The sequence below is a fragment of the Chelonoidis abingdonii genome, chromosome 25, assembly GCF_003597395.2.
Source record: "Chelonoidis abingdonii isolate Lonesome George chromosome 25, CheloAbing_2.0, whole genome shotgun sequence".
In the NCBI taxonomy this organism is placed as follows: domain Eukaryota; kingdom Metazoa; phylum Chordata; order Testudines; family Testudinidae; genus Chelonoidis; species Chelonoidis abingdonii.
Genome location: NC_133793.1, coordinates 7,428,611 through 7,441,150, shown reverse-complemented (window position 1 = coordinate 7,441,150; position 12,540 = coordinate 7,428,611). Strand labels below are relative to the sequence as shown.

Below are 12,540 nucleotides of genomic sequence, written 5' to 3'. Positions count from 1 at the left end.
GGGTCCCCCCCCAAGGAATTTGGGGGAACCCAGGCTGATAGTAGCCTCAATACTATCTGGTGGCAGCGAAATAAGATCCAAGCTGGGTATAAGCTTGGGGAGGTTCACAGTAAGCACCCAGATTTTGTACACTAAGGTCCAGATTTGGGACAGACGGTTACCACAGGGCCTGTGTTATGCAAGAGGTCAGACTACGTAATCACCGTGCGTGGTCCCTTCTGGCTTTAGGATCTGAACCTATGTACAGGTTTCAGAGCAGCAGCCGTGTTAGTCTGTATCTGCAAAAAGAACAGGAGTACTTGTTCTTTTTGCGGATACAGACTAACACGGCTGCTACTCTGAAACCTGTCATTATGCAAGGCACTGCATTTAGCTGTATGAAGTGGAAATCCATCAACTTCATGAAAAAACTCATACAGATACAGACAGATATCATCAACCTATGTATAGTTATGTCAAAAACCACAGAGATCTGCTCAACAGTTAGCAGGAGCAGCTGGCTCATCCCCGCACACATAAACACGACACCAAACGATTCACTTCTCAACGCAGTTCCTCATAGCGGGATATCCAACAAGTCCGTCTCACGGACCATCCCCCTTCCCTCCAAAAGGGCCACAGCCCTAATGAGCTCTGAGACCATCAAGACTTCTGTGAAGAAACTCTGAGAGGTTAACTGATTTTGAGGACCAGGTGCTCAACGGGGGAAACTTTAAGCGCTCTTCCCACGCGGGTGCTGGGAAATTGCAGCTGGATCAAACGTGAAATGGAAACATGGAGGGGAGACGTCTGGCAGGTTTTGTTCTGCCGTTCTCAGTGAACAGATACAATTAAACAAAGGGGAGAACCATCAAGGAGATAAACCCTGGCACAAGTGTAAGAACTGGCCAGCGGGAGCCACTCTTTACTGCTTCAGGGAGGGGGAGAATAAACGGAGAGTGGACAATATTTGGAAAACTCTAGAGAGCAGACTCTGGCAATCCCAGGGAACGAGATCTTATTGAGATTCAGCTACATTCCTCCAGACCAGGGGTCCTCAACCTGTGCCACAACTAGTTGTTTTGTTCTGGTTTTGCATATAAAAGCCAGGGCTGCATTAGGTGATAGCAAGCAGGACAACTGCCCCAGGGCCGTACACCACTGAGGGTCCTGCGAAGCTAAACTGCTCAGGCTTTGGCACCAGTTTCAGGTGGCGGGACCCTGGGCTTCAGCCTTGCATGGTGGGGCTTTGGCTTTCTGCCCCGGGCTCCAGTAAGTCTAATGTTGGTCCTGCATGGCACGCCCCCCCTCCCAGCCCGCTCGTGGTCCCTCAGGGGGTCCTGGACCCCTGGTTGAGAACTAGTGCTCTAGTCTAGACAAAACACTCTCCCCTCCCTTCCCCGCTCTTTGTCACACCTGTAAAGAGGAAAGAGATCAGGCTAATCCCCTCAGCAGCTCTGCCAGCTCCTGCCTGAAACGGGATTTTCTGATTTTAAGGACTTAATCTGGAGAGAAAGATGGCGCCTCCATACTGGACCAGAAGGGTGCTTGCTTCACAGTCTCTGCAGCATGAGACACTCCGTGTTCTGCTTTACTGAAAGACCATGAACAAGCAGCAATAACAATATGTAGCATTTTTCATCAGTAGAGCTCAAAGAGCTTTAACAAACCTCAGTAGTATTAGCCCCATTCTACAGATGGGGAAACTGGGGCACAGAGAAATGAAGTGACTTCCCCAAGGTCACCCAGGAGGCCAGTAGCAGAGCTGGGAACAGAACTGAGGTCTTTCAGGTTCCCAGGCCAGTGCTCTCTCCACTAGGCCACAATGCCTCTCCTATAATGTTTTGCATTGCACCAAGGATATCTCTGGCAGACAATTAGATTCCTGAGTGGTTGAATCTTATCTACTGATAAGGGTCATAATGCTTCAGGCAATCAGAACTAGATTACCCTCTCCCATGGCCCTGACCAGGTCTCTTTCCTACCTCAATCCCTCCCCTGGCTTCCACAGCTTTCCAGAATCAGCTTCAAGATATTCACTTCCACAGCTGTGCACAAATCCACCCCTGCCTGCACTTCCGTTCTCAACTTCACCTACACCTCTCTGCAAATGCTCCCTTCACCTCCTTCACCCCATCCCTTCTTTCCCAATGCCCCTAATGCTTACAAGACCCCCCCAGTTAAGATTTTCCAAGTGTTCCCCAAGTCCTCTTCCAAAAACTCCTGAAAACCTCCCTGTACACCTTGAAGCATCCCAGCTACAAAGACCAAACCCCACTCTGCCTTCTGCTCAAGAGCATCCTCCTTAAACGGGACCTTCTCTTTGTAGGTGTTTATACTGTGCTCATCACCATGGTATCTGAGAGTCTCAGATGTGTCATGAACATCGCCAGCACTCTCAACTTTTCTGGACTCACCGCAGACAGAAATATTCATCCATCGCCCCCACACACACTCCCTGGACATTTCACGATTGCTCCCTCTAGTGTATTTCCCAAGTCCTGGTCCTGCCTTGTTTTTAAATTCCCAAGAGATAGGACCTCCACCACTTTCCTTAGGCACTATTAATATTTGTTTCTGAGTGGTAGCCGTAGTAGCCTGTATCAGCAAAAAGAACGAGGAGTCCTTGTGGCACCTTAGAGACTAACAAATTTATTTGTGCGTAAGCTTTCATGGGGTAAAACCCACTTTGTGTTACAATAGCACGTAGAGGCTCCGGTCCTGCTTGCCGTCCCATGGGATGGGCACTGGACAATCTAACCTAACGACAGAGATGAATCACTGCGTTGCTGAGGCACATTTATCTGTTTGCCAGCCCAAATCCCACTAAAGTTGCTCACTAGTGATAAGATGAATTGAGTAACACTGCACTGCACTAGTGACCTTTACATGTCGGAGGCACCTCTCCCCCTGAAGGTGTTGCACCAACTACACTCACACAGCAGCAGCTGAAAGGCACATGGTATATTGCAGCGGGGGTTGGGGGAGGGGAATTTAAATGTTAGGCAATACTCTTGTAAAAAGTGCCAGAGACAATTAGCATAAATAACCCCAGTTTTTTAAGGTCTCAATTATTTGGTATCCTAAACCAAGGGTTGCCAACCCTCCAGGATCATCCTGGGGTCTCCAGGAATTAAAGATTAATCTTTAATTAAAGATTACATCATGTGATGAAACCTCCCAGGAATCCATCCAACGAAAACTGGCAACCCTAATTCCAGAGAATAAGCTGGCGAAAGGCCAGTTCTCGGAAGATCCACTTTGCCCGTTCTGAAAACGTACGCCCATTTTACCACCGAATTGAGAATAGGAGGCTATTGTCATCACTTTCTGATCCAGCCGAGCTCAGACGTCTATCAGACACCCAGTCTGAACCAATCTACACAAACAGCAACACACACTGAGTTTATATCCTCTGTAAACAACAAAATGGACAGTGCATACATGTGGGTCTGCACAAGTGCGTGAACAGTGCAAGTTTCAGCCCTAGCACCCAGTGTTCACATTCAGTGATCCCACAGTGCACACAACCATTGGCCTCCCTGCTAGCAAGGGGGGGTAGGAAGGTTCATAGGCCTCTACAGTTCACTTTGACTTGTGGTCATCCTCACTACTCTCAGGGCTTGGCTACACTCAAAACTCCAAAGCGCTGCCACGGGAGCGCTTTGAAGTGTGAGTGTGGTCGCAGTGCCAGCGCTGGGGAAGAGCTCTCCCAGAGCTGCAGGTACTCCACCTCCCCGTGGGGATTAGCTTGCAGCGCAGCACTGGGGCACTGTTTACACTGGCACTTTGCAGTGCTGTAACTTGCTGCACTCAGGGGTGTGTCTTTTCACACCCCTGAGCGAGAAAGTTGTAGCGCTGTAAAGCGCCAGTGTAGCCAAGGCCTCAGTAACTGTTCCAGGCCAGTTCCCTGCACTGCTTTCATCAAGCAGTAAGTGGCCCCGCCTCTTCCTTAAGGGGTCCCTGTATTGATTTCTGAGCATCCACAGATTCAAATGTGACAGGTTTCAGAGCGTAGCCGTGTTAGTCTGTATCAGCAAAATCAAGGAGGAGTCCTTGTGGCACCTTAGAGACAAACAAATGTATTTGGGCATAAGCTGTTACCGACTCAGGGGAGGAGGAGGGACAGTCAGTTCCTTTAGCTCTCTGCGGAGAGATCTGACCGATATTCAGGAAGCCAGTTCTGAACGCAAGGAAGAGACCAAACACCAGTTTAAGAACAGGGGCAAACAGTTTCTTAAAGACAGAAAGAAAAAGCAAGCAAGCATCTCTCTCCCTTTAAATTCCTCCAAACATAGCAGACAATTTGTGAACTGCCTGATTTGCATCTTGTCTGGACTGTACCCATAGCCCTCTATACTATTTTGTCTCTTCTGGGGTCCCAGCACCTGAGACAGCCACTGACCCACGGCCCTGAGATTTTGGAGGCAGCCCCAGAAGCCCAAGAAACCTCATCCCATCCCACCCCCCACTAGAAAGAAAAAAAAAGGCTGGATCTAGCAGGTCTGTAAGTACCATCTTCATCTTTTAATCTCCTTTCCCTTCCCACACTCCAACCAGCTGCATAGTCTGTTCTTGTGCCAGTGACTGACTATATACACCCAAGACATCCCCATTCTTTAAACCTGGTCAGTAACACACCATCTCCTATGAAATACCTCCTGCCTTCTCTATGCCTTATTTTTTCTGGGGATTGCCGTGAGAAAATTCAACGGCACTGCAATGTCACTGTAGCCAGGTCCAAGAGGGAGTCCTCCAGGCTTTTCACTCCTCTGAACTACTCCTCCCCTTGCAGCACAGCCAGGATCAGGAGCTGAAAACAGCCAACGGGTCTGTTAAAAATACATCCCTGCCCTTGCCATGTGAGATTATTGCTCAAGCATGGCTTCCTGGTAAAGCAGCAGGCACTGTACCAAAGCATAAGGACCCAGAAGAGGGCAGCTAATGGGCACCAGAGTCCAACTACTGCGATATAAAACCGAGTCACCATCCTCTCCCCCCTGCTCAAAATGCCACCCCTCTCCCAAAGCCCAGCCATGAGCCCAACTTCTCTTCCTGTCTGCCCTACGCTAGGTGCTATCAAGACCTTGAAGATAACGCAGGCTGGTTAAAGCATGAGAAAGTGCCTGTATTATAGCAAAAAGAACAGGAGTACTTATAGCACCTTAGACACTAACAAATTTATTTGAGCATAAGCTTTCATGGGCTACAGCCCACTTCTTCGGATGCATAGAATGGAACATATATTGAGGAGATATTTATACACATACGGAGAGCATGAAAAGGTGGGAGTTGTCTTACTAACTCTCAGAGGCCAATTAAGTAAGAGAAAAAACTTTTGAAATGATAATCGAAATAGCTCAAAGTCTCCAAGGTGCCACAAGTACCCCTGTTCTTTTTGCAGATACAGACTAACACGGCTGCTACTCTGAAACCTGTGTTATAGCAGATTCCTCCGTGTGAGTCAGAGGAGAGCAATGCATTTCGGATTCTCTCCAGCCCACCAGGCATTAACAAAGTAGACTCAAGATACTAACCAATGCAGCACATCCGGCACACCAAGTGTGCGTTCAGCTCCCTCTCTCCCCTGTAGATGTGCCACATCTCCACCGCTTGCTCTCGGCGTCAGCAGAGCTAGATCCTTAGTGCGCCACGGGGCTTTTGCACTAGCATCCTCCACAACCGAAACAGGAAAAGTATCTTCAAGTCAGTCTTGCGTGTGCTGGCTGGGTCTGTCCCAAGCAAATGTCTCTTCAGATCTCCACTGGGGCTCCGCCCACCATTTCCTACCGCCTGCTTTAAGACACAGTTCCCTTTCAGGACCTTGTTCCAGAAACCCATCCAAATGTAAACGGTTCTCCTCACCACGTGGAGAGGAGTTCTCCCCTCACCAACAGGAGAGCGCAGATGCTGTCACTCTTCCAGCCGCTCCCAGCTTGGAATGGCAGGGGAAGCACCAAGACCCAGAAGCAAAGGCGACTGATCGCCTTGTACAACAACTTTACATAGCCACTGGGCACAACAGACCTGCACCTGCTCACTGGGGCAGTTAAAGTTGCCACTGGTCATTCAGAATCAGCCCAGATTTTGCCTCATATCCTGCTGAGCCATGCATTAGGCTAGTCCTCATGACGAGTGGCAACATCCTGTGTGAAGCAGCCACGGTCCCCACTGTCTTCTCTGACCCAGGCAAATGCAGACTAGAATCCTCGCAGAAGGGGGCTTCAATCAATGTGAAAATTCAGTGCCCATATCCTGCAGACAAAGCTCCCTGACGTGTCAGGCCGATGCTATTCTTCCACACAACAAGGAAAAAGAAAGTTACTCTCCACTCCAAGGTTCCTGGAAACATGCAAGAGGCATTCCACAGAATAGCACAGCCCCAGGGCATAACAGAAAGGCAGAGAGGGTACCTCACAATGCAGGTCACACTGACTCCAGGTACCTGGGAGGAGATTTTCCAGTATATCTGCTTTGCATCTGAAAGCCCAACAGGTCCAGCTTACTGTCCCACCATGCCTGAGAGCTGGACCCTGAATGCGACAAGGCCCAGTCTCTGCACTAACCCGGCACATAGGCTGTTGGTTTGTTTTTCCAACTTGTTTTTCAGTTCTTGGTTAATTGCACCAGTCTCGCAAACTGTGACGTGAGAGAACAATAAAGGGCTTTTTCATCCACGCTGGCCAGCCAGCAGCTTCTTCACAAATGGTTTCCCCTGCCTTGAAGTTCCAGAGCTCAGCATCAAACCCTCTGGCTACAGGCTGTGATCCTGCACACAGCGAGCTCAGAACGGCCACAGGAGAGATAACGGGGGCTACTTTGCCGCTGCGCTTTCCTTTCTTCTTCTAAATATAATTCCTCTTCAGACCTTAGGCTGGTTTGAGCGCTGCCATCCTTTCCAGAGAGGAAAAGGCACTTTGCCCAGGAGCCAGATCCAGCATGCCCCGGGGCAGACCAGAGCAGGCAGGGCAAGTAAAACTTTAGATTTTCTTCTCCTGTGAAGTGTTTGCAGGGAGCAGCTTCAGGGACCTTCCCCTGGAGATTTCTGCAGGCAAGTAGCTCCTGAGTTGGCTCTCTCGGCACTTTCGTAATTTCACACAGAAGATTCTTTTGCCCTGTTTTACCACCTCCGGGTGGTTCTTTAATTCTAATTACATTACACGTCCCCCACCCCGACCACCCCAGGAGCTAATAATAATGCCCTGTTACTTCTTGCTAACAATATTAAGTCATTGTAAGCTTATCTCTCACTGGCTAATCTTTTCCAGAGTCACCCTGATAAGCAACCTGTTACAGCTCCCCCTCCACTCCTCTCAGTTCTCCCTCCTGCCTAACAGAGGCTCTCTGGCTGGCTTTCCTCTGGCCACCCCCTCACCACCCAGAAGATACCCAATCAACGGGCCTGGCATTCCAGACGAGAATAGCGGGCAGGGGCAAAGCAAAGCTGTTATTGTCAGCGACCTGGCCGGCATGCAGGGGAAGGACGAGAGCAGAAAGAGTCCAGCAGCAGAGAAGTGTCATGAAGGACACCAGTCACGACCAAAGAAACTAACGAGACAGATTCTGGCGCTGAGTCTAGACTAGTGAACTTCGATAGCCTGAATTCATCCGGAATATAACAGTCAAAACCGTAGAGAGGGAAACGAGGGGTCAGCGGGTAGGGCACCAGCTTAGGACTTGGCAGATGTGGGGTTAAGTCCCTGCTCCACATGTGACATTGGTCAAGTCACTCATCCACTCTGTGTCTCAGTTGCACGTTGGTAAAATGGGTAAACAGCACTTCCCTACCTCATCGGAGTGTGATGTGCACAGATACATTAAGAATCAGGAGGCATTCAGATACTGAGATATCAGAGGCCATATAAATACCCAACGTAGAGTGAATCCTTAGCACACAGCACACTCAGCCAGATAGGGTCAGACACTCTGGTAAAAAGGCCTATATCCCGTCTCTGTGGCATGCTGGTGGAGCCGCACTGGTGCAGAAAAACTCTTTCACGTGTGTATTTCATGTATAATGCTTTCAGCTGTAGAGGAGTCCTTCCACACCAACCACGCCTGGACCAGAACCAGACTAGCTTTAAGCACAGTTGCATAACAGTTTACCTCGCTGGCATGGATGAGGATTTTTGTTTGTTTCTTTGTAACAATCTATAATATAATTGGCTGGCACAGCTGTGAGCCCACTGTGGACAGAACCTGAGAGAAACTCCTGACAAGTGTCACAGCAGATATAATCTGGGCTAAATGAGCATCAAGCAAAAATTTCAGGAAACAAATCCATGCTGCTCCATGTACTAACTGGGCTTGGCTTGGCAGTTTGTTCTGGAGGTCAGAGCCTTTGCAGGACCAAACACTCTTGTCCTCCTGATCATTTAACACGTTATACCCTGCTGCCATGGCCAGGGCCACCTCCTCTCTGCCTTTTCTACATCAAATCTCACTCCGCTGACATTCCAAAGAAGGTGCTAAAATGAAGATCAAAGACAAGTCAGAGGCACCATCTGTTCACCTCTGCAGGCATCCTTAGTGCAGGCAGCTCTACCAGTCACCAGAAGTAACAGAGGTTGGGGAGGGGAGATGATCGCCCTTAAGGAAGGAAGGCGTTTAGTTCCACTGTCAGTCATTGATGCCAAACCCAGCTAGAGAGAGAACCTGGGCTGCATTAAAATGGAGTTTCTTTGGGTACAGTGTGGGAAAGCAAGAGGAAAGCTTTCTCCTCTCTCCCTAGCAATGGAGTCTAGCTGGGACAGTCAAAGCTAAACTTCCCTCTCACCCCAAATGAGGGCCCTGCCTTCCAGGATGGGGTTGGTGGAGTGATATAGGGAGAAGACCAAGACTGAAACAAACAGGGTGAATTCCTTTTCACATCCTCCCCCAACAGAGCCACCTCCAGGTCAAGGTGACTACAGCCCTACGTGAATACAAAATTTGTATCCGCATCCGATCTCCGATCCGCAAAAATGGTCTGTGGATTTTCAGGGCTCTAGCTGCGACCAGGTACACACAGGAGAAGGATTTGACACTGCTCATACAGTTTTCCACCTTTCCGATCCCCAAGTTCCCTGTATACATCTGTTTTTCCTAACGCTATTTCAACAGGCACGCCGCAGGCCAATCATCTGTCACAAGGAGACGACCCTAGATCCAGTTGCATTCCCAACACAAAGCCAAGCCCCCGGTCCGGGGGCAGAGACCCATCCAACGGAGCAGCAGTAGAGCCTGCACCACTGGGGGCTCCACAGACAGTAATTCTGCGCTGGGAAAGAAAGAAAGGCCTGCAGCCCATCATCGCAATTCATAACTAGCCTCTTCTAAGCTGTTGCTCCCCACATCGGCTTTTCCCCATTTGTTTCAGAGAAACGCCTTCCAAGCCTGCTAGATTTCACCATTGTCCACATGCCGCCTGGGCTCCCTGGCTTCTCTCAAGTACTGATGACAACCTGAGGAGAAGTCTCACCCTCCCTGGACGGAGGGAAGCTCAGGGGAGGGGGAGCTATTTTTATCAGTCAGGTCAATTTTCAAAATTTGGCCAGTTTGGAGAAATCCACTGAGTACCTGGGCAGGCAGGCGATTTTATTAACGGAGACGTGAACAGGAATTTTAAACTTCAGCTTGCCCTTTCAGGCTTCTTTATCAAGGAGAAAGAAGGCCTGAAATGTACGCAGAGGTGCTTCTTTCTAATCTTAAAAATATCAGGGACATTCAGTCTGCTCTCTCCTAGCTTCACTGGAGCATCTCTGAGGCCCCAAAGATGGCTACTGACTGACAACTGCTTAGCTGAAGGAGTAGTGATGTTGACTAACTTCAGCGACTCAAGGAAGTTTTTCTTAAATAGATGTCAATAAAACAACAGAAGTTTTAAATGTCTGACTAAAAATCCCATCTCCTCTCAATTGCTCCAGTTTTACTCTGGATCTGGATGGTGTCACCATTTCACTAGTTCTCTAGTCACCACATTTTTCAGTCTAGAGGTAAAAAACAAGCAAGAAGAAGAAACAAACACTTTGGGGAAAAAACTGCTGCCTTTCTGTATAAAGTCATTTTAAAAGGGCATACAGTACAGTCTTTTTTGCAGGTCACCTTCTATACACCTTTTAATTGTTCTGGAATAAGGGGGAAATGGAATGACTCAGGAATACGGGGTGATTAAAATCTGTGTTTGCTACTAATCTGAACGGTGGCATGAACACCACTGAAAGCAGAGAGCTAAATGAAGAGGATATAGAGTTTAGACATATGGATGGGAAATAATGTGACTCAACCTGGAAAAATGCATGTAAACATATCTGGTGGAAAACCAACAAAGAGGGAGAGATGCCAGAGAGACAGGAGCTGGAAGGAGTGTACAATAACTGTATGGCAGAAGATGTAAATGCAACTGAGGTGTTTATTTATACCAGGTAAGCTACTATGAGATTACCCTGATCTTCCTGCATGCTTGAAAGGGAGCGAGTTTGCAATATGCAGAGCTAGGGGAGGATAAGACATGATCATACCAAAAAGGAAAAATTAGGCTATCACTAATATAAAGGAAAACATGGATCAGGTGGGGTTCACTTTTTCCATCACCTACAGTGCAATCGTTTTTAAAGAGGAGGGACAAGTTCCTCAGATACACCGAAGACTAGAGGTTGCTGGGTTATGCTGGGAGCTGGGAGACTGGGAACAGATAGTATCTCTAAAGAAATTAAATCTCCACGTGGTGTGGAGACAAACATACCACCAAGCAAATCTGTCTGAGGCAGCTTTGACATTGAAGAGATTAAGTGGGGCCAGGTGACTGGGTTAACTAGAGACGTTACAGCTAATGCTTGTTTAGAGGCATACACTGCATAGTGTATAAAAGACGCATAACAGCATCTTTCCCTCACTAAATTCACCTTAAGGAGTCCAAACCAATCTATAGAGTGTTTCCCCTCTGGAGCCAGTATCTTCACCCATCTGGTTTGGGAAATGGCCTTTTAGATTAAATTTTTAGAAGAAACAATAAAATACTGTTTCCTGTGCTGGACAGGAGGTCAGACTAGATGATCATAATGGTCCCTTCTGACCTTAAAGTCTATGAGTCTATGTTACCAGAATGGTTGGGGAACTGCAACACGCCGGGTGAGACAAAACTATCCCCCAGCCGTTGGCTCCCGGACCACAGCCTAGAGCCAACGCGCAGCTTTTGAGGAAGCAACACAGGAAAAGCCTCAAGGTGGGCAAACCTGGCAAAACGAGGTTGCACTCTGTAGCCAATGCTTCAGCTGCATGGATGCAACAAAACAGGCGCGAGCAAGAACGTGACAACTGTGCGACTCTAGTCAATCCCAGAGCACCATCAACAAGGATGTTTGAGGAGAAAAGCAGGGCTGCTCCTTTTAACTCCAGCGAAATACCTGGGACTGGAAGAGAGGGAAAGGGACAGGAGAAACCTGGGAACAGCTGGCATGTTTAGATAAAAAGCTAAAATAGACCCAGTGTGCAGGGAGATCATGGGCCGTATTATTACTGTTTATCGTTCTAGCATTTCCATGTCTAGGTGCAGAAAAGAAAACCTACCCTGTTCTCATAATAAAATATCCATTCGACTAGCAGCAAGGACTATCACTCACCATCCCCAGCCATTAGATAGGGCTGCACTCTGGTTGCTCCACTGCCTCCCAGGCAGGTACAGGGCTGTTCTCTATACTGCTCTACCTGGTGACCTGCCCATGAGAGGTCACCAAACAGTTGGGGCATGGTAGCCACAGAGGGAACAAGGAAAGGTAGGTAGTCTCTTCCCCACCTCCCAGAGCGTGGGGAGGAGTCCTTTTGGATTGCCTCCCGGACATGCTGACTGCAGAGAATGTAAGAGTGATGCTTGGGGGAACATCCTACACCCCCATGCTCATCTTTATAAAACGATTGCGTGGTATCCAACGCAGCTTGTCAGGTTGGGTGTCATAATGCACTGAGCATGGATGTTATAGTAATTGTTGCAGTGATGTTATTGTGAGGTCACAGATTATAATTTCATGTATATAGTTATGAGGCTGAAAATGTATCCTCGTGGCTTAAAGCAAGCCCAGGCAAAAATTCTCCAAGAACAGAGAGGCAGTTCACACCTCGTCAGGGCATGGATGGGACAAACCCGGCCCAGCCTCACAGGAACAACGGACACTGGCTTTGCCAAGCAACAAAAGAATGGGTTAGGCCCTGGAGGGAGTCACCCCCTTCCTTTGGGCAGTTTGGGACTGCGATGAGGTAATGCTCACCTGACTCTGACGGGGGGGTGGGAGAGGGGGGCAAAGTCAAGAGGGAAAAAGGACATGATAAAAGGGAGAGACATTTTGCCTACATCTACAGACACCACCACCACCAAGCGACAGAGCCACTGACCTGAAAAAATTGGGTTTTCTACCCACGAAAGCTTATGCCCAAATAAATCTGTTAGTCTTTAAAGTGCCACCGGACTTCTTGGTTTTTTTTGTGGATACAGACTAACATGGCTACCCCTTGATACTGATCAAAGGGGAGAGCCTGGCTGAAAAGCAGCCAGCCTGTGGTGAAAAGCATCTGTATTTTCCACTGCAT

At 48.4% G+C, this 12,540-nt stretch overlaps 1 protein-coding gene across 15 annotated transcripts in view; it reads right to left on the bottom strand.

Moving 5' to 3' along the window:
• Positions 1-12,540, bottom strand: part of MACF1 (microtubule actin crosslinking factor 1) — a 250,864-nt gene that overhangs the window by 168,820 nt on the left and 69,504 nt on the right. The window contains exon 1 of one of the 15 annotated variants that reach the window (XM_075060894.1): positions 5,517-5,722. The exons of the other annotated variants lie outside the window; for them this stretch is intronic. Within the exon in view, the coding sequence (XP_074916995.1) occupies positions 5,517-5,583 (67 nt within the window). The 5' untranslated portion in view covers positions 5,584-5,722. Of the gene's footprint in view, positions 1-5,516; positions 5,723-12,540 lie in introns of those variants that run through there. 15 annotated transcript variants of the gene reach the window in all.